The 19759-nt window shown below is 39.0% G+C and overlaps 1 protein-coding gene across 1 annotated transcript; it reads left to right on the top strand.

Annotated features, from left to right (window-relative positions):
• Window positions 1-95: 95 nt before the first annotated feature.
• On the top strand, window positions 96-12194 carry LOC112562936 (N-lysine methyltransferase KMT5A-like). The gene is made up of 7 exons (XM_025236558.1): window positions 96-147; window positions 3268-3379; window positions 4546-4819; window positions 5633-5720; window positions 6176-6235; window positions 7019-7209; window positions 10342-12194. The coding sequence occupies exons 1-7, from the start codon at window positions 145-147 to the stop codon at window positions 10550-10552; spliced, it is 939 nt and encodes a 312-aa protein (XP_025092343.1). The 5' UTR covers window positions 96-144; the 3' UTR covers window positions 10553-12194.
• The last annotated feature ends 7565 nt before the right edge of the window (window positions 12195-19759 follow it).

Consider the following 19759-nt stretch of genomic DNA (forward strand, 5'->3'; position numbering starts at 1 on the left):
AAATAATCTTCAAAAATTCTAATGATAACTTATTTTATCATCACGCATTTTATCATATACTCGTGCGTGATTTGAATAGACCAATCAGAAGGTTAGTTGCAAAGCTTCATAGCAAAGGAGGCGTTTAAACGACAGTAATCCAGCATGGTATGAATGGAGTATATTACTCGTTTTTGTTTGTCTTTAAAAAAAACGAGTTTAATATTTATGTCATAATTTAATTGATGTTCCTGTCTCAATTAATTATTTTCTGTCTGCTCTGTGAGCTCATCTCGAATTTTCTTTTTCTTGATCTTATTCGGGTTGTCAAGAACGATGGTGCTAGGGTTAAAAGTGAAAGGATACTAGCAAGTGTTTTGAGTACCAACATTCATTTGACATTTTATAACAGACGGACTATGAATCTTCAATTTAAATAATCACACAACTACTTTGGCATCATAAGTTGGGATTGTGGGAAAATGCTGAAAGAATGCAAAATTTTTATAATACATAATATATAACGTGATGTTGGAACTAAGATAACACTTTATTTGTCCAAGAGAACAATTAGGGGAACTGTCACGAATTTGCACAGATAAACATTGATTGAAATTACTTTGTCAGCACCCAATTACACATTGACATAGGTTGTTAAGGGCTTAAAGGACACCATGATCTACATGCAGAAACTCAAAAGTGCATTCCAAACTAACTGCTTTTAACAGTTGGTTAAAATGTCTTTTGGTTTCCTGAGCCCTCCTAAGCTTGTGTCCTTTTATCTTATATTAAGTTGAAATGTTTTATGAACAAGGAGATTATTTTAAATATGAAACAAACATAGCATGCAAATGTTACATTTATAGAGTGACAAATGGGATGATGAAAGATATGTAGCTTGTAGTTGTTCCCAGCTTGCTCAATCCAGCTGAAAAACTGTAAGCGAGGTTGCAAATGCTCTTTCCTATCCACACCACAGTTCCAGTCGTAGAACGGACCAAATAGGCACAAACTGTTTTGTTTTGCTGCTTGTAGAGTAGTTGGAAAACCGTAATATCGAATGAGCTCATTACCTGCCCGATCACGGCTGGCTTTTCATTGGAAAGTTTAACTCCACTCACCATAGAACTTGTCGTTTACAGAAGAGAGTTGGGGGTAGACAGACGGATTATTTTGGTGACTGGTGTGCCAGATCCTTGTGGATTAGCACTCTGAACTACCTTGACAGTAGGGAGATGGACTTCTTGTACAACAGTGGTCCCATAATATTATATTAAGACTAAGAAATTCCTTTGGCCTAGTAATGTAGTTGTTGTAATGCATCATGCACTAATGGTGTATACAAATCTAAGGAGCACTGCCAGGAGTATAAAACTTAAAATATATAATTTCATTATCAAGTATTATGTACTATATATAAACAACTGAATGATAAATACACATTTAACAGTTACACAATAATGAAATTGCATAATGATGCATATCCCAAAAGGTGTCTGTCAAACTATGCATGACTGTCAGGGCTTCTGCTAAGGCTAAATTCTTTGGGGTCCCAGGGACTCCTTTTTCAGATTTTTAAGGGGTCCCTGTTCTTTCCCCCAATTTGAATGGGACCCCATTGACGAAAATTGAAGGGGTCCTCCGAACTTTTAATGCGTACTGTACGCAATTTTTTGCGTAAGCAGAAGCCCTGACTGTATTCATACTCACATGCATCTTCCAAGACAGAGTCTTAGGTTAAAAAAAGACAGTCCAGCTGATTAAGATATGTTAATCTTTGCATTTTGTCAGGTCAAGGATTCAAATTGCTAAAACTTTTACCTTCTCCACATCTATTACAGATCTGAAAAACATGCAATGAAACCAATCGTCAATTAATAATAAATTTGTTCAAGTTGATAACATTATAGTCATAACTTATTATTATGCCAATCCGACTTCTGCATTTTGTGACTGATTTCCCCTGAAGTTACCTCTAGTTATGTATCATATAACCTTTTTTATGTCACTACCTGCACCTTTCACCCAGCATTAGTGTCAGACCAATGATGGCAAGATAGGGATTTGGGAAAGGAGCATAAGTAAGCTCATGGCCATGCTATCAAGGTATGATTCTTCTTTTTCTTGTTCCTATTCACCCCCAGTGGAGCATAGGGCTGCAACCACACCCCACTGTCGGACCCAGTTCTGGGCGTCCCTTTCCAGTTGGGACCATGTCATGCCAGCTGTCTCCGGCTCTCTGTGGACTGATCTCCATGTCTGGGTCTCCCAACCCTGCGCCTTCCCTGTGGGTTCCAGCCCAAGGCTTGTCTTGTTAAATGGTCGGCTGGCTTTCGCAAAGTGTGACCGATTAAGCCCCACCTCTGCTTCTTGATGTATTGGCTGGCAGGTTTTTGGTTGGTTCTCTCCCACAGGTCTGTACTGGAGATCTTCTCGGGCCATCTGATGTTGAGGATGTGGCGCAGACATCTGTTGATGAATGTCTGTATTTTGTTAGTGATGGCATTTGTCACACGCCATGTCTCAGATCCATATAGAAGGACTGACTTTACATTTGTGTTAAAGGTGCGGATCTTAGTGTGTAAAGTTAAAGCCTTGGAGTTCCAGATAGGTTGTAGGGTGTGGAATGCAAGCCTGGCTTTGTTTATTCAGCTTCTTATCTCTTCATCCGTACCTCCATCTTTGTTGACTATGCTGCCAAGGTAGGTGAAACTGTCAGACTGTAATACATTCCCCATGTAGTTGGAGTGGGGCTTCTTGCTTTATCAAGATATGGTTAAGTTCAAATAATCCATCATGCAGAATTACATAGTATTACAACACAACTGTAATACATTCCCCATGTAGTTGGAGTGGGGCTTCTTGCTTTATCAAGATATGGTTAAGTTCAAATAATCCATCATGCAGAATTACATAGTATTACAACACAATAACTGTAACACATTCCCCATGTAGTTGGAGTGGGGCTTCTTGCTTGATCAAGGTATGGTTAAGTTCAAATAATCCATCATGCAGAATTACGTAGTATTACAACACAATAACAAAGCAGGTTTATGATTTTCAGCATTATATTTTAGTGTTATTGTAGAAGTAAGCATGTTGCTTATGAAAGAAAAAAGATTATACTGTTAAAATTCTCAATACATTTTCCTTTTGTAAGGAAATTAAATAGTTTTGAATGATATAAAACTAGATAAGCCATGGCTATGTAATGGTAGCAGTAGCAAACCTGTTATTTTAGTTCAAAATAATAATTTTCTATATCTTTTTTTTAAAAATGTTTTGCAGACAGATGTCAAGGAGAAGACGAAGAAAGATGAGTCACTATCTACATCCAAGATCACTGACTTCTTTCCAAATGACGGAAAGTCACAGAGTAGCCCAGGGCCATGTACTGCAGGTATTGCCTGTGCTGTTTACAATTTGATGTAGTTTTGCTTGGCAACATGGCAGTCCTGTTTTATTTTTGGAGGGAAGGGGGAAACATTTGATTGGGAAAAGTCTTAGAGAAATATTGTTTGCTATAAAGAAAATAGTGATCTCATTTATTTTGGTTGTTTAATATCCAGCCAAATAAAGGTTTACATAAGCTTAAACTTTAAAATTACTGACCATTAAAAAAGTTGATTGCACTGGCAGGAAGCTTTAATTAAAGGAGTGTGCTGTTCAAATCACTGCAAAAGTGAAGACTGTAATATTCAGGCAAATAAAAAGATTGTATAAAGCAGTTAATTGTTTATCATTTGCTGTAATATAAATAAACTAGGATCATTTTTTCTGACAATGAGTTTTGAATTGAAGTGCATTGATTTTAGGATTTTAGAATTTTTCTTCTTTTTTTAAAAACATACAATTGACTTGCAGACTGAGCAGATTTACCTTGACAGCATTATCCTTACAAGTTTGATGCCGGCAAAGGCTGGGTACTTCTTATGAGGATGGATATTCATGCATATTACAAAGATCATAACTACGCCATGCAGGTTCCTCCTGTGAAATGCATGAGCATGCAAATGAAATCAGTTAACAGTGTACAGTATGAGAGAGCTTTAGGGCATGCTTGTGGTGTAATTACAGTGCAAAGTTCTAATGTATTTCCCCATAATACACCAAGATTAAGCCCACATACTGTGATTCATGGCATGAACTTGCATACTGCAAGTTCAGACCAGTGCTTGCAACTAGCTCTCAGTTCTGGATATCCCATTCAAGGGTGCAACAACATTAACTTGCCTTTTTTCAGGCATGTAGTTCACGATCAAAATTCATTTGTGACTGCCAGTGATATCCGTTGCCAAACTGGTGGTGTTGGTGTCCTAAATAGTAAAGATCTTTCGCCGATGTTTCAGGACAATGGCAGAAATGACTATAAGACCATAACCATGAATAAGTCTTGTGGAGGTGTTTTTAAGCTAGTGCCATTGCAGCAGCTGTGTTTTGTCCCAGGTACTAATTTTCAGACTAGTATCATGAAAAACAGACTAACAGAGAAGGTGCCACGAAAAGTTTTTGGTGAACATTTCATGAACATAACAAGACATGAAACAACCATTGATGGTGTTTCAGGGCCAAAGAAATCTAGGAAGCAAAAAGCACGGCCCAAAGTTACTGGAACTAAATCAGATTCCACTGCAAAGCCAGCTAAGTCTGTGGATGCAAACAGAGTTGCTCATGAAGACACTCCTCAACCTGTAACACAAAGCTCAGACATAGCACAGTCTGACTGTACCCTTGAAACCACTTCCACTGCAACCACATCATCTCAGCATCCAACGACAAAGAGTGCACCTCCTCCCAGCAAATCCAAGTGCAGTCATAAACAGACAAGCACCAAAGTCAAGTAAGTCAATGCCATTCCCATTTATTTGCATGTTTGCACTATTAGCATGAAAGCTTCTTTATGGCATAATTTCCCTAGAGTTGTTAAGGATGCTGAAAGTTCAGTTAGAGACATTTTATAGCAGGAAACAATAAAATGTCCTTTCTCTAGCTTATAACAAAACATCCCCAAATTAAACTATTACATTTTTCCTAATGCTATATTAACTTTTTCATTCACATATTCAGGCCCTCATTTTAATTTTCTTCTTGTAATATGTACTTCTGTTACTTGATATACACGCAGCTCAGTGCAACAGGAAACACCACTGAATGTGCAAACATTTCAAATTTCATTAGAGATGTCTTTAAATGATATCTGAAAAATAAAATGTTGACAGTTATGTGGAGGATAAGTGCTAGGTTCTGTAATGAGACCAGCATTTAAATTCACCCTAATGTGTTAAACCTGGTGCTTTTCTGCCTGTCTCCTTTATAAGAGAAATAACCTTAAGCCAAAAAATTGTAAGCAGCCAGTCTTGTTAGCTCATTAAATGTTAATATTAACAGGCAAGAGATGAGCAAAAATAAAGTGAGAATCTGAGCATCAAGCTAATCAGAGAAATGTCTATGCTGTGACAATTATGAATATAATTTAAGAATTAACTTTCAAAATTCATTCATTCTCATAGTCATCACGGATACAATTTTGTGGGATTCAAAGCCCCTCCCCTTTTTTTTGATTTGAGGGGGGGGGGGATTGCAGAGTCTTTTTTTTTCTCATACTTGTGACCCCTATTGATTTTTCTGTTAATAATGCTAGATTTTGTTTCAGAAAACGAGAGACAGAACCCCAACAACCAATCACAGATTTCTTTCCTATACGTCGTAGTGGTCGTAGATATACTAGCAGAGAGCTCAAGGTAGAGATAAGTTCAATATACTATAATTATTTTAGTGTAAATCAAAACCAAAGGTACTTTTTTTAGAAAGACTATGAAATTGTCATCTCAGATATGAACTGGAAGTGGAGGTTATCTTTTGGACAGCTAACACTTGCTTGATGTTCCTTATCCTTAGACCACAGAAGTGTTGCCTCCCTTGAGGATGGGATATCTGGTTAGCAGACCAGAAACAACAAGAATCTGTAAAGGAAGTTATAAAGTATTTTGGGCCATCAAAATACTGGTCAGTCTGTATGTTCTGACCTGTTGATAGTAGATTATTACACAAATATCTGGCCCTAGATAACTTAACGTGGATTCTGTGTGTGAAGGCTGATGCATAAATCATTGTACAATACCTCAGTAAGATGTTTAAATGTAGGGGCTTGTTTCAGAATGATTTGCTTATGCATGCCTTTTCATGTGGTTTGCAGAATGAGAAAGAGAAAGAACTGCATCAAAAGATTCTTTCTTGCTGTGAAGAGGGCTTAGAGGTATCTCTTTCTTTGTAGCTTTTAAACATTAATTGTGGGCAAGTCATCACAAGATGTTTACCCACTTCTGTATTAGCTGTTAGTAGTAATGTTTGTCAGTTTGGCAAAGAAAGGAAATGAGTGGTAGCCCAAGTAACATCTGCTATGACAATTCTGCAGAGTATCAACTAATTACTGCTTAGAGCCGCGGTTCTCAAATGGTGGGGCGCGACGTGCTTACAAGGGGGTCGCGAAGGTGGTCATTTTTTAAGAGTTTCTTATACCGGTATTAGTGAAATTAGCTTACATTGTGTGGCTAAGGGGAGCACGCGGACGTACCTTTGTTCGTCAGGGGGGCATCACAAGTAAAAGGTTGAGAACCGCTGGATTAGAGGGTTTTATTTAAATTTAAAGCAGCAAATGCTTCTGTTGGTTAGGACCTTTTTTTTTCCCCTTTTTGCTGAAGTGGGCATACTTTGTATACAACAATAAGCAATCCAGGATGGTACACCAGTGAAGAATATAGGAATTTTGTCATTACATAGAGTTTTGTGTGTTTGCTCTGTTGTAGGTACGTGAGAATGTTTTACTTTGTGTGTGAGAGTGAATTAAAATATTTGAAAATTATTTGTAAATGCAAATGTTTTCTAAACATTGAGTTGGCTTAAAATGTCTTGAGTCCAAATGAAAAACAGGAAGAAAATCTTGTAATTTTTTTTGTTGTGTTCAAAGCTTTTGGGGATTTATTTGAATCTTACTCTTGCTGCTCTGGCTTCATGTTTGAATTATTTCACGTCATTGCAGGTTGTTGATATTGAAGGTAAAGGTCGAGGGGTTGTGGCAGCTAGGAACTTTGAAAGAGATGAATTCATTGTGGAGTACGCAGGAGAACTGGTAAACATCACCACAGCTAAACAGCGTGAGAGTCTGTATGAATTAGACGAACAAGTGGGCTGCTACATGTATTACTTCATCTATCAGAACAAGCAATATTGGTAAGGTTTTGGCTTAGCCTATGCTTTATTTAACATTTTTAACTCTTGGTGCAAGGTTTGAAGCATTTAACGTGCACATTGGCTTTATTTACCGTAAGCAATCTTTGCTTATTGATGCAGCAGTAGTCAGCATTACATACTAAATGACCTGAGTTTGATACGAATTACCTATTTAACCACTGATGTCTTATCAGTGATTTATCATTCTTACGTGTAGAAAATTATTCAGATCTGAGATAGTAGGGATTTTAAACTGCTGTTGTTAAAATCTAGAGCTTGTCTGATTGGGGTGGGAAAAGATTTAAGGCCAGACACCGGTCGAAAAATTGTCAAAAATTTTACATTTTGGCCATTTTCAGATTACTTCATACTGTCAAAGTTCATATTTTGTTCTATTCACTCGCCAAGTGGTTTTTCATAGAATAATCTAGAAATATGTCTATTTTGTCAATGAAAACATCTACTTCTATCCTATTTACTTTTCCCGAGCGCAGAATTAGCGAGAATAGAGAATGTTTGAGACATAGCAACACACCTCGCCACGTGGGCAACTGTGTCACATCGTATATCGGTCGAAAGGTCATGACATGAATTTTCAAACAAAGGCTGAGTCAGAACCCATAGAAGGCCCCAAGCTATGATACAAGCTCTTTTCTAGACGACACAAAGGGTCGGAAACTTCCTTATATGGACGCATGTGTAACATACTTTGCATATAGCCAATCAGAATTCACTAATGCCGACCTAGACGGGGTCATAGGGCACACGAACACGCTTCGGCTGTGCTCGGGTATCCCACAAGGCAACTGTCATGGCCTCCGGATGTATAAACAAATGGCGACAGCAAGTCAAAGCTAGTTCTGGGATATTTTCTTTTCTAAGACATTAACGTTGATATTAAATGTTCATTGTGCCTGTCAGACGCTCATTTCTTCTCACAATACCACGTGCAAAAAAATAAAAGCCACGTGGACATTCTTAGACCGTCGTAGCAGCTAAAAAAAGTAACTTAGTGAACCGAATTCGGCTGTCGAAAACACCATCAGTCATGTGGTAAGCGAGCTGAAAATAAAGTGAAGTTTTAATTTCTGCTGCAAAGCTCGGTAGTAATCAGGACTAGATGCGAACATTTACACATTTGAGTCAACTTGCAATGCTAGTTATTTATGTACTTTGTCAGGAATGTAGGGAAACAGAGCTTACATCATTTGCACAGAAAACAAAGGTTGGGTGGGGGTTGGATGGTCTTACTCCAACCAAATGTAACAAACAGAATGTGAAGACAATTATGTATAGCATTCCTAACAAACAATGAAAACTGCTATCTAGTCAAGTTTGACGCCATTCAGTGTCTAGAGAGCACATCATTGTCAGCCCCCTAAAAGGCCAGACAGCTATAGTGCTTTTCCCAGAAATCTTTGACAGAAAATAAGATACCCCCTAGCCACAAAAATCAACCATCTTTAATCCATGTGACTACAGAGGTAATTCATAAAATAATCCTAGCATACAGAGGAACAGAACATGAGCAGCTGCTTAAATTCTGGTGCACTCAGTGATGTATCTCTAGATTTCATGAATAGGTTATTCTTATTCCTATTCGCCCCCAGTGGAGCATAGGGCTGCAAGAATTGGTTATACTCCCCTATAAGCTGTTGAAATAATTTCTTTAATTGATGTTCATCCCATCACCCTGCAACTGAAGGCTAAGAAAGATCAGAGTGTTTCCTACTAATGCTGCTACTTCAGTAGATGCTCGCAAAAATTGGAAGCAATATGTGACATCATCACTAAATGTTAGATAGCAAAAGACCATAGATGGCAAAAACCATGAAGCTAGTGGACACTGAACTTCTATATAACTAACTAAACCTATAACTGTGTTGCTCAATGTTTGCAAACACCATTGTTTTTATTACTGTGTACTTCTCTGAAGCCTAGTCAGCAGTTGGGTACGCAACACAACCATGTTGACTTTTCTAAAAGTGAACAAAATAATTAATTTTATTAGTAATGTTAAAGGTATATGTAGTAACACATTGAAAGATGGTTATATTTTTCATTCAGCTGGTAAATTACATGAAAGGCTTAGATAAAACAAAGTTACTAAGCTTGATATTTCTGCTCGCGCTTTTTCCGTTCATTGTTTTTGTTACAGTTTGTTTACTTAAAATCCCTATAACTTTATATTGACATGTGATACAGGCCTAAAATTTGAATGAAGTTTTCTTTATACATATGTAAATATTTCAGTGAGAGCTTTTTAAAAAATATTTAGTGGTTTAGTAGTTACTAAGCTTTCACTTTGTTTTCCTTCGCCTTTTCAGTTTCTTGTTTTAGTAAGCTTGTTTAGTTCAAAAGCTTATAACTTTATATTGGCATGTGATACAGGCCTAAAATTGGGTTGAAGTTTTCTTTATTCATATTTAAACATTTCTATGAGAGCTTTTAAAAAAATATTGAGTAGTTTAGAAGTTACTAAGCTTTCAGTTTTTCTTTCCGCGATTTCTCAGTTCCTTGTTTTGGTTAGAGACTGTTTACTTCAAAAGCTAACTCCTTCTTTTTGACAAGAGATATAGATCTGCAATTTGGTTGAGCTTTTCTTCATACAAATTTAAACATTTCTATGATAGATTTTTAAAAATTACTTAGTAGTTTGGTAGTTATACCGTTTTACATCAAAATTTCTTAAAATTTAACACACTTTTTTACAAAAAAAATTCTAAAAAAAAAACTAAGAGGAATTCGCAAATTCTTTATCATAGAAATGTAGATCTGTCTTTTAGGTAACTATTTCAAAAAGAATTTTGAGTCTACTCACAAAATTGAAGAAGTTTTTAGCTTTTAAAATTGTTTGTTTTGGCGCCATTTTGGATTGTTTCCATGGCAACCGATAGCGCGACGAGTGCAGTAAAACCATTTTTTGAAACTTCATTCAAGGGCTAAATAGCTGATACAAAAAAATCCGCGCTATCCCGTGAAACAAAAAAAATTTTTTTTTTTTCGACCGGTGTCTAACCTTAAGAGCATTGCAGATAACTCAGAGTATCATTTTTATGGAAAAGATAACTGCTAAATTTGTAGTGTTTATTAGATTAAAGTTCATGTCATTGTTTCATTCTGTGTGAACAGTGTTGATGCCACAGCAGAAACAGGAAAACTTGGTAGACTGCTTAATCATAGTCGCAGAGGAAACTGCCATACAAAAGTGGTTCCAGTGAACAGTCGCCCTTACCTTGTGCTTGTTGCTTCACGGGACATTGAGAAGGGAGAAGAACTGACATATGACTATGGAGATAGAAGTCAAACTGCTATACAATCACACCCTTGGCTTAAATTGTAGTCTGATAGATCTTAGCTAAAACTGACAAGTTCTTCAACTTAAATGTTGGAAAAAGACTTTCCTTTGTGGAACTGTTAATGGAGTTTTAGGAATTGCTAGTGAAAGACATGACATTGTAAGAGTGTAAATGGTTCACTGTTTGTGCATCTTAGTGTGGACATATTTGTTTGGTGGTGTGTGTGTGCAGGCATGCGCATGTACATGTGTGTGTGAGAGAAAAGCTGCCTATCTTTATATAAAGTTATGTCTGTTAAAAGTAATGTCTGCCCAGAACAACATATGGTCCCGGGATTTTTAGTTACTGTGCAGCAAAACAATGAAACTCTCTCCCTTTCCATACCCGCCACCTACCCACAATTGAATCCTTCCAATCTGCACTGAAAACGCACCTGTTCCTTGAGCATTACAACAGTCCACACAATTCTAGTTCTTTTTCACCCCTCTTCCCCGTTTTCCACTTATTGCTTTCCTACTCAACTTTCTCTGCAGAATCACGACATTCTCAGTTTTTGTTACTTTGTTCCTCTTTGCATTTTCTATATTTGTCTTTTATTCGTCTTCAGTGCTGTTATTTATTCTTCCGTCCCTCGTTTGATGTCCATGTCGCATTCTTGCTTTAAGCGCTAAGAGCATGCTCCTTACAAGTATGAATATGCGCTGTACGAATCATTTATTTATTATAAGCAAAGTTCATGGGTAGAAGTGAATGCAGGCCAGATCGGTGATTGCGGACATAAGAAGTTACGTGACTGACAAAAATAATGTGCATCTCATCAGATGTGTAAATTAAGGCTCCTTTTGAGAAAAATACATATTGAGCGTACAAACAGTAAATACATCTGGAAATGTTCCCTGATAAAGCACATTATTATCCGTGTTTGTAGAATTTAACAATGAAATTGAACATAATATTGCAAATAAGTTATGTGTGTGTTTTTTAATCAAAGAGTAACATTGATTGCACCAGTGTGTCCAAATTATGACTCTCTTGTTCCATGAATACACGAACACGTACTGGTTCAACGTCTTCTGCCCACGCCCCGACCCCTTTCCCTCACACATCGATTGCTATGAAATGACTCATGTAGGGCATCATACTTTTCCCAACTGACCTAGCTGTTGAAAGAGTATCATATCCCTTATTACGTTGTTGTTTAAGCAAGGTAGAGAGGAAAAGCTGGGCCCCTAGAAAAGTTCCAATGACCGAAAGGCTAATTTACCATTTTTACATTATAAACTGGAGTCGGTGTTGGCGACATCAAAATGTTAAGGGTGACATGCCACACTATAAAATGTGAGCTCTCCTAAAAGTATACACTTGTGTGCATTTTCTCCATCCACATAAAAAGCTAGAAAGGGTGGTGTTTTTTTTTATTTTGTTTGTTTCTGGTTTTTTTTTGGGGTGGGGGGTGGGGGGCCAGTTTTAGATGGAAATATAAACTCGCTCCTTTCCAAGGCTGAAAACGTGATTTTCTTGATTGTTATTCCTGTCTGTCTCCAGTGTGCGAGAGAACTATGAATGTCACGATGGCATCCCTGCTATTATGGGCGTGACTGTCATGGGTTTTTGCCTGTGAAATCCTTTGCTAAGTGTCCATTTTAACAAGCAATAAATTTGGTATACCAAAATGTTTTCTTTAAAGAATCTTTTGTTTTATGAAAAGTGCTCACAGAGAACATGCTTACGCTCCCAAATAAGCCGCTCTGTACCTGCTCATTATTCATCATTTTTTTAAACTAATGAGATGGATAAGTTGTCTGTATGAAAGTTATGGAGCGGATTGTTTAGTGGTGTAAGTTCTGGGCCATTTTACTTCCTGCTCAGAGACAGGTTTGGATTTATTTGCTGATGTCCTACATCTCAGTGGCAATCAGGCCTAATGATTGTTCAACTGCTATAATATCGGTCGAGTCGTGCGTTCTCGGCAGGTGCCGTTAGATGCACCGCCTGATAAAGGGACGTCAGGACCAATCATCGCGACTTTGAGTTGTCCGTGGGAGAAACTTGGCGGAGGAGTTTACTTGACCTTAGGGTTCATGTACGCTTGACCTTAGACAAACGGTGTCCAGCAGCAACACGTTCATCGATTTCAAAGAGACAAGCCTGGATAAAACATGAACCTGGAGTTTGTACAACTCCAAATCGAGCTACCATGAAAGACTTGAGAACGGACAAATAAGAACTTGAGAGGAGTGTTTCTGTCCTTTTGCCTCACCCAATGTTGTGTCGCTATACTTTGTTTTGATGTGTGTTGCCTGCCGCTGGACGTTAGGATATGATGCCCTCTTCCATCCAAATAGCAGGTTCTTTTGACTGGGAAACTTCGATGTCGATGAGGATCCACAGACTTCCTTTTGACCTTTGTGGATCTGCGTCTTGTGTGTGTGTTATACATAGCGCTGTTTTATTCTGTCTGCTTTGCTACAAATTCTACTTTATGTGAACACTTTCCCATCTTCAGGTTAGGAGTAAACAATCAGCTGAACGCACTCGTCATTTTGTAATGTAATAACCTGATAATATCCCTGTCATTATCTTTTTATTATGACTAGGGAGAAAGGGATAAAACCTTGCAATCGACCACATGAGCAGCTTTGTCTAGAACTGCTTAAGAACTATAATATCTGCATTTGTACTAAAGTCGCACAATTTAATAATAAAAAAAAAATGGAGAAAATGTGCTGAGGAATTGTCAAGAAGAAAAACAAGTTCTAGACGATTCAAACGTAATTTTTATATATTGCCATCAAGGCAATTGAGGCATGGTTAGGTACAGCGGATAGTGATGCAGATTTCAGAACTAGTATGAATTTGTATTGCTGGACTGCTTGCAGACGATTTTTTTCCATTTAACTACTAAAACGAGGCTGGTGTATACAAAGCTTATGATTTAGCCATGCTTCAGCTTAGCTACTAGAACGAAGCTGGTGTATACATACTTCCGGTTTATTCACATTCTTTGTTTAGGCTCGCCGCGAAGGTCTATCCGATGCGTGAAGCTATGGGCTTGGGCAAATTTAGAAACAGAACATGGATGATCAATTGACACAAAGACAGTTAGTGATCGATGGACTTTTAATCAATTAAGAACGAAACTTCACGTTCCTGAAACAGATTCACACCGGAAAGGATCCCCCAATTAAAGCCGCCTTAAACGTTTTGTGCAGCATTGCACCAGCATTAGCCGCAAGAGCTAACTGTCCCCAAGACTTCGTCCTGCCCGGGCGTGCGTGTTGACAACTAATTATGCTAGTCTTTCAGGTCCACGTAATGCTCCTACGATCATACTGCATCCATACTCACACCTGAAAGAAAGCGGCAAAACTCATGGATGAATCAGAGATTGGGCGAATGTGTTCTATCATTACCATCATTGTAGCCTTCATCATCACTCCATTCGTCTTCTGTTCGAATGACCAGCTCGCCATGGCAGTGGGCGAAAAGAGCTTGACATGCACCAGGGCTGACCGTACCGCCTTTCAGTTCTTGTGAATGGCTCGACATCTTCATGTTTTTTGAACTAGTCTTATTAGCATGTTTTTTTCTCTAAAAGTAAGCAAGAAAAACCCCATATTGATATTTATTTTGATGTGCATAGCTTTTGTTAAACATTTTCTTTCCTTCTCCTCTTACCGTACCATCAGCGAGAAATTACAAGCCCTCCCGCACTTGTATGTCAAGTGCACGCACGTAGTACTTATACACGCAGTGTACAGACAATTAGAGGGATGCCATAACCTCAATCTGCCTCCATGTACCCCCCACACCCCACACATTCACCCTCTTCTCTCAGCCGTCAGATGCTGCCGTCCTTAGGGGAGGGAGAGGAGAGCAGAATGTACTCTCACTGATTACGGGACGATCGTTTATATAGCGTGAAGAGCGGAACCGCACGTGTTAGAACAGGAAACCTGACGAGTCCTCATCATCGAAGTCCCTCTTCTTTTTGGCCGGGGGACTGCCAGGCTTACCGCCAGGCTTACCGCCGGGTTTTGCGGGGGGTTTGCCGCCGGGTTTTGCGGGGGGTTTGCCGGCGGGTTTTGCGGGGGGTTTGCCGGCGGGTTTTGCGGCACCGGGGCCTGGAGAAGGCGGAGGTGATGCGGCCGCTGCAGGCGCAGGAGTACTTTTGCCTTTTAAGATCACCACCACTACAACCACGATAACCACTATTCCGGCGACAGCTGCGATAAGAAGGGTTGGGTCTTCCTCATCTTCCATGCCTGTAACCAATCGGAAAAAGCCAAGGAAGAACAGTTAACGCGAAGCCAGCCAGGCAGCCAATTTATCATCCAATAATTCATCCATCCATTCCTCTCACCCACCCACTTGCTGCCACCTATTCACTGCCAACCCAAAGTCTCAAGGCAGCAGCGCTCCACTTGAATAGAGTTCAAGATTGATCAGGGTGCATTTTTAAGCTAGAAAGAAAATAGGAAGGTACAAACATTCAAAACGACATGTAATGCATAGATAGCAAAGGCTCACAGCTTCTTAACTAGCTGTGACCTTGATGACAGGGTTTTTGTCACGGCTGGCAAAACCTCTCTTTGCTGAGCAGAGCATGTCAAAGTTTGAATGTGCACTGAGTATAGCAAATTTCAATGGTCGAAAGCTGCTATCTAACTAGCGGATAGGAGTGACTAGTGACATTTTGGACGATTTTTGGTTAACCTAGTCATGGAAAATACACGCTAATATCGCTTTAAAAAATTCAAAGTGATCAAACTAGTAATATACTCACGCATGCAAAAAGAACTAAGATTTTTTCCAGACTTTTTTTCAAGTTGATGATTAACAGTTCACATAATGGCAACTATCTAAGTGTGTGCAAAATATATGCAAGTATATTGTATTTATGATGGGGGATAGGGGGCAGAGAGAGATCATTATCGTCTCAAAGAAGGTAAATTTCAGATGCACTCATCTGTAGGTTCTACGGAAGAATATTGGCTAGATTTAGAATAATTCCTGCTAGCGACCATCTCTATTGGCTTTGGAACTTGAGGGGTAACATGTTGTATATCTGGCATAAAACATTCAACTTAGTAAAGCTGAACATTATACTGTTCACAAACACTAACCTTCCAGCACAAAGAAACTAGTTAGTCTACCCACTCACCGTTTAGGCGGAAGCTGCGTTAAGATGTGTGCACAATGGGCTAAATTCTATCTCTCGGGATATAGTGACTAACTACAGAGACTAAGAACTATACTGTAGCCGTAACTGCACGACACACCATTTTGGCAACCGATGTCGAGTTAGGTAGCTGACTATAATGAACTCCCATTTTGCGGCAAGTCTAAGTCTTTGCCCAGGGACAAAATGAGGATATCAAGGATACATTTCTTGTCTCCGTAGCCACAACGGCTGTCCAGGTGCCGAGGATATTGCTTTGTTACTTTAGCCTAGGGGATCTTTGTCACTGCTTAATAACTACGGTCCCAGGCAAAAAGCAGCATCCGCAGACTCCGGACGCTGCTTTGTAACTATGGGACAACGGCTTAATCTCATTTTATGAATATGGTCTACTCATTGCCTAAATTCTAATGAAGTCAAGCAACAAGGATTTGATCTACACAAAAGAACAACAGTAAACCTTCTCGATCAGCATGCTCATAATATATTTTGGTAATCTGGACCCCCCAAAACAGTGTGATGATGTCTCGACCTTTTCAAAATTCGTTATGCTAAAGCCCCCACCACGCAAAAATACTTACTCGTATAAAAGACAACAGAGAGACTTCGTGGCAGATGGTCAAAGTTGATATGACGCTGTAGGGGCTCTAACAAAGGGCTCTCAGTTGGGATTCTGGAAGACACACAGAACAGCATAATGAAATTAATACCTCATTCATTCACGTGACATGCACGCTAAGCTTAGCTCGCATGGCTGCGATTTGTCTTTCTCTCAAATTCCCCCCACCCCCAACACACACACACACACACGCACGCACGCACCCTCCCGTTTGGTTTGTGGTGCAGTCGACTATGGCATTCGTGACAGTGTGTTTATCATGGACCACGCATTAGTTCATATTGTGCTTCTGTGTCCTGCTGCTGAGATTATGCTCATTATTATTCCTCATTTTGCCTTCAAGCTGTACTTTTATTGTTTTGTGGGAGAGATGCAGTCAACGTCGCAGTTTTTGCCTCTAGCTCTAATGTTTGATTTAGAAAGACGCTAATCTTCTCCAACTGCTGCTGTCTGGTTTTAATCAGACCTGCAAGTTACATCTCAAGTATCCAATGGACTGAGGCGCTTGTCTTATTAACACAACATAGCTAACTACTAAAGGGCTAACCAACTGTATCTGGTGTTGTTGGCAATGTGTGCGCGTGTGAGAGCGACACTGTTTCAATATGTACATATATGTTATGTCTTTTATATTACGATGATGATGATGATGGAAAATTTATAAAGCGCAATATCTCAGCCAAAGGCGAACTTATTGCTCTTAACAAGATCACAAAATAATAACAAAGTTGTAGAACAAGTTAACAAAGATGTATAATGTATACATTATGTATATATTATTGCTAGTACGAGCACTATATTGAATTGCCCCTGGGGATAAACACAGTGGTATGGTGTAAAGAAAGCATTGCTGCCCACGTAGTATGTACCAGGTCTGACCTCTGACATCTAAAAGTGACAAAGGCGAACCCGTGGCCATCGTTACCTTCTATAGCCTGAATCACTCACTGTTTGTAAGCTGTAGTTAATTACCGAGACTTTCGTCAACCAAGTAAGAAAATGTCACAACAAAACTGTGACTTACTTGTTGCAAATGCTTTCAGAATTCATTGTCATGTTATACGTATTACAATTATCGTAATTCATTAGTATATATTGTTTATGTATGCATGAGAGAGCAACATGTAAAGTGCATAGAGCCTGCAGTAAGCTGGGAAGATGCACTGTTTAAATCTGTTGTTAATGCTATGCTTCTCATCATCATCATCATCATTCATCAATCAATCAATCAACATTCATCAATCATGATCATCATCATCCACAGATACGTCCAACTACATTTAGAGGTAAACAAAGTCAAAACATCACGTGATATAAACAGTAAGGTAATAAAGAAGTAAGGGAAAAAAAAGCACTAAATTAAACCTTCAACCACAGACCTGAAAAAATGAAAAAGAAAAAGGCATGCTTATCGTAAAAGGGAAAACTACCATTATTTCACGACCTTACCCTTCTTGAACCCACACATGGCTAGTCTGGCTACTCCTGTACAGAAGATGGCTGTGAGCTACGCCGGATGGACAAAGCGCAGCGTGGTGGTGGATGTCAAACAGCCCCTACAGCGAGGTGGTGGTGGTGTGGGTAGTCTTGATGTTTTTGGTGTTTATGTAGCGATGAGCGAGGCGGTTCCAACCACCATTCCGATGGACCCTTTACTATGACTACTATGTGACGTCAAATTACGCTTCCTATTTTTTTCGTCCATAAACGTCATTTTTTAAAATACACGTGACACGCAGCTAATTTTAGATTCAAAAGTCGTATCGTGTTGACAGACTGGAGAAAAGAGACCAACAAATCCCAGCATTCAAGCTAGATCGAGAAATAGATATCGAGAACGAACAAACGGACTATTTACCTTTTTATTTGCTGTCTCTCCCGATGAAACAGCATATAAGCACATCCCTTACTATTTCTCTGAACTTCTCTTCCATGATGTCCCGGCAAGACAACTCCGCTCCTCGTCTGATGACCGTCTTTTTACAATTCCTGTCATCAGAACAACATGTGGTCACAAGATGTTTAGTTACTGCGCAGCGAAACGATGGAACTTTCCTCCTTTCCATACCCGCCACCTGAATCATTCAAATCTGCACTGAAAACCCATGTCTTCATTTACACCAGTTCCCCCAGTACTCGTCCTTTTTCAATCCTTTCCTCCCTTTTCCTCTTATTGCTACTTCCACGCTAGTCTTCCTTTCGCAAAATCATGATATTCTCAGTCTCTGTTACTTGTTTCTTTTTTGCGTTTTCTGAAATAATTTTTGTCTTTATTCATCATTGGTACTATTGTTCCCTAGTGCATATCTTGTTTGTTTGTTCTTCTGTCCCTCGTATGTTGTCCATGTCTCAGTCTTGTTCTTTAGCGCTCAGAGGATGGTTCCAAGGAGTGTGAGTATGCGCTTTATAAATTTTGCATTTATTATTATTAAGGTACTCATCGTGTGAGAAAAGAAACTAGAAAAGAGGGACTGGAGGAGATAGAATTCATGTCAAGGCAAGAGTCCTGCATTGTCACTTGCTGAATGCAGGTTAATACAAAGTAAAGACAAAGATGCGTATAATTACCAACAAAGAAACTAACCTTTGTAATCGCAGATACATAATATTCACAACAAAGTAGACAACTTTGCTAGACGGACGAGACAGAGAGAAATGGGTGACAGAAGGGAAGGCAATGGCGAGGAGACAGGAGAAAGAGAACAGCGACATTGAGTTCCGAGTCTTACCACGAACTTGTATTACTTGTATTGCTTTTTTCCAGTTAGCTTATAAACGAGGCCGGTGACTATAAAGATTCCGGTTTACCCCTGTTTCAGCTTAAAGGAAAGACAAAATAAAACTGTTTACAATCTCATAAAGAGTAGGAACAGTTTGAATCTCGTCTAATTTCGTGTCTGTTCATGTGGAAAAAGTTGAATGTTTTATAGAATGTTGTGATTGATAACCTGTGCTGTCTTCATTTTGCGTACCTTGCTTTCAGCTTGTTCCACCACTCCCTCGTCTTTATACCGACTTTTGTCTTTCGTCATTGTTGCATTTTATTATTTTTCGTTTTGTTTTATTTGTTTAGTTTTTTTTCTCTAAAGCAATGGTTCCTCAGACTACTTTATCTCAGATTTTTAACTGAAATCCTTTTCTTCTTCCTCTACCACCGCACCACAATTGTCGAAAAGCGGCAGCAAGGCAATTTCATCAGTCTGACATCGTTTATCATTATTATAAACAAAAGAAAAAGAAATAATCACAAATAACTATAAATAATGTATGAGCTGCGAATTTCAAATCACTTTATTGCCGACTTCTAGCTAGTGCCTTGACCGCAGCTGCAAGACAATCCCAGAGTGTTCAAACACAAATGAGGCCGGCGAGAATGAACACATCTTGCGACAAGCAGCGCCCGAACGTTCGAAGAGCCGGAAGCGTTGGCGCCTTTACGCAGCCTGCACG

Source organism: Pomacea canaliculata, linkage group LG4 (assembly GCF_003073045.1).
Source record: "Pomacea canaliculata isolate SZHN2017 linkage group LG4, ASM307304v1, whole genome shotgun sequence".
Taxonomy (NCBI): Eukaryota; Metazoa; Mollusca; class Gastropoda; order Architaenioglossa; family Ampullariidae; genus Pomacea; species Pomacea canaliculata.

Bases quoted from the DNA above. Each gene is read 5' to 3' on its own strand.
- LOC112562936 (XM_025236558.1), top strand. The intron at 6,236-7,018 runs GTATCTCTTTCT...ACGTCATTGCAG, and splicing joins GCTGTGAAGAGGGCTTAGAG to GTTGTTGATATTGAAGGTAA. The intron at 7,210-10,341 runs GTAAGGTTTTGG...CTGTGTGAACAG, and splicing joins TATCAGAACAAGCAATATTG to TGTTGATGCCACAGCAGAAA.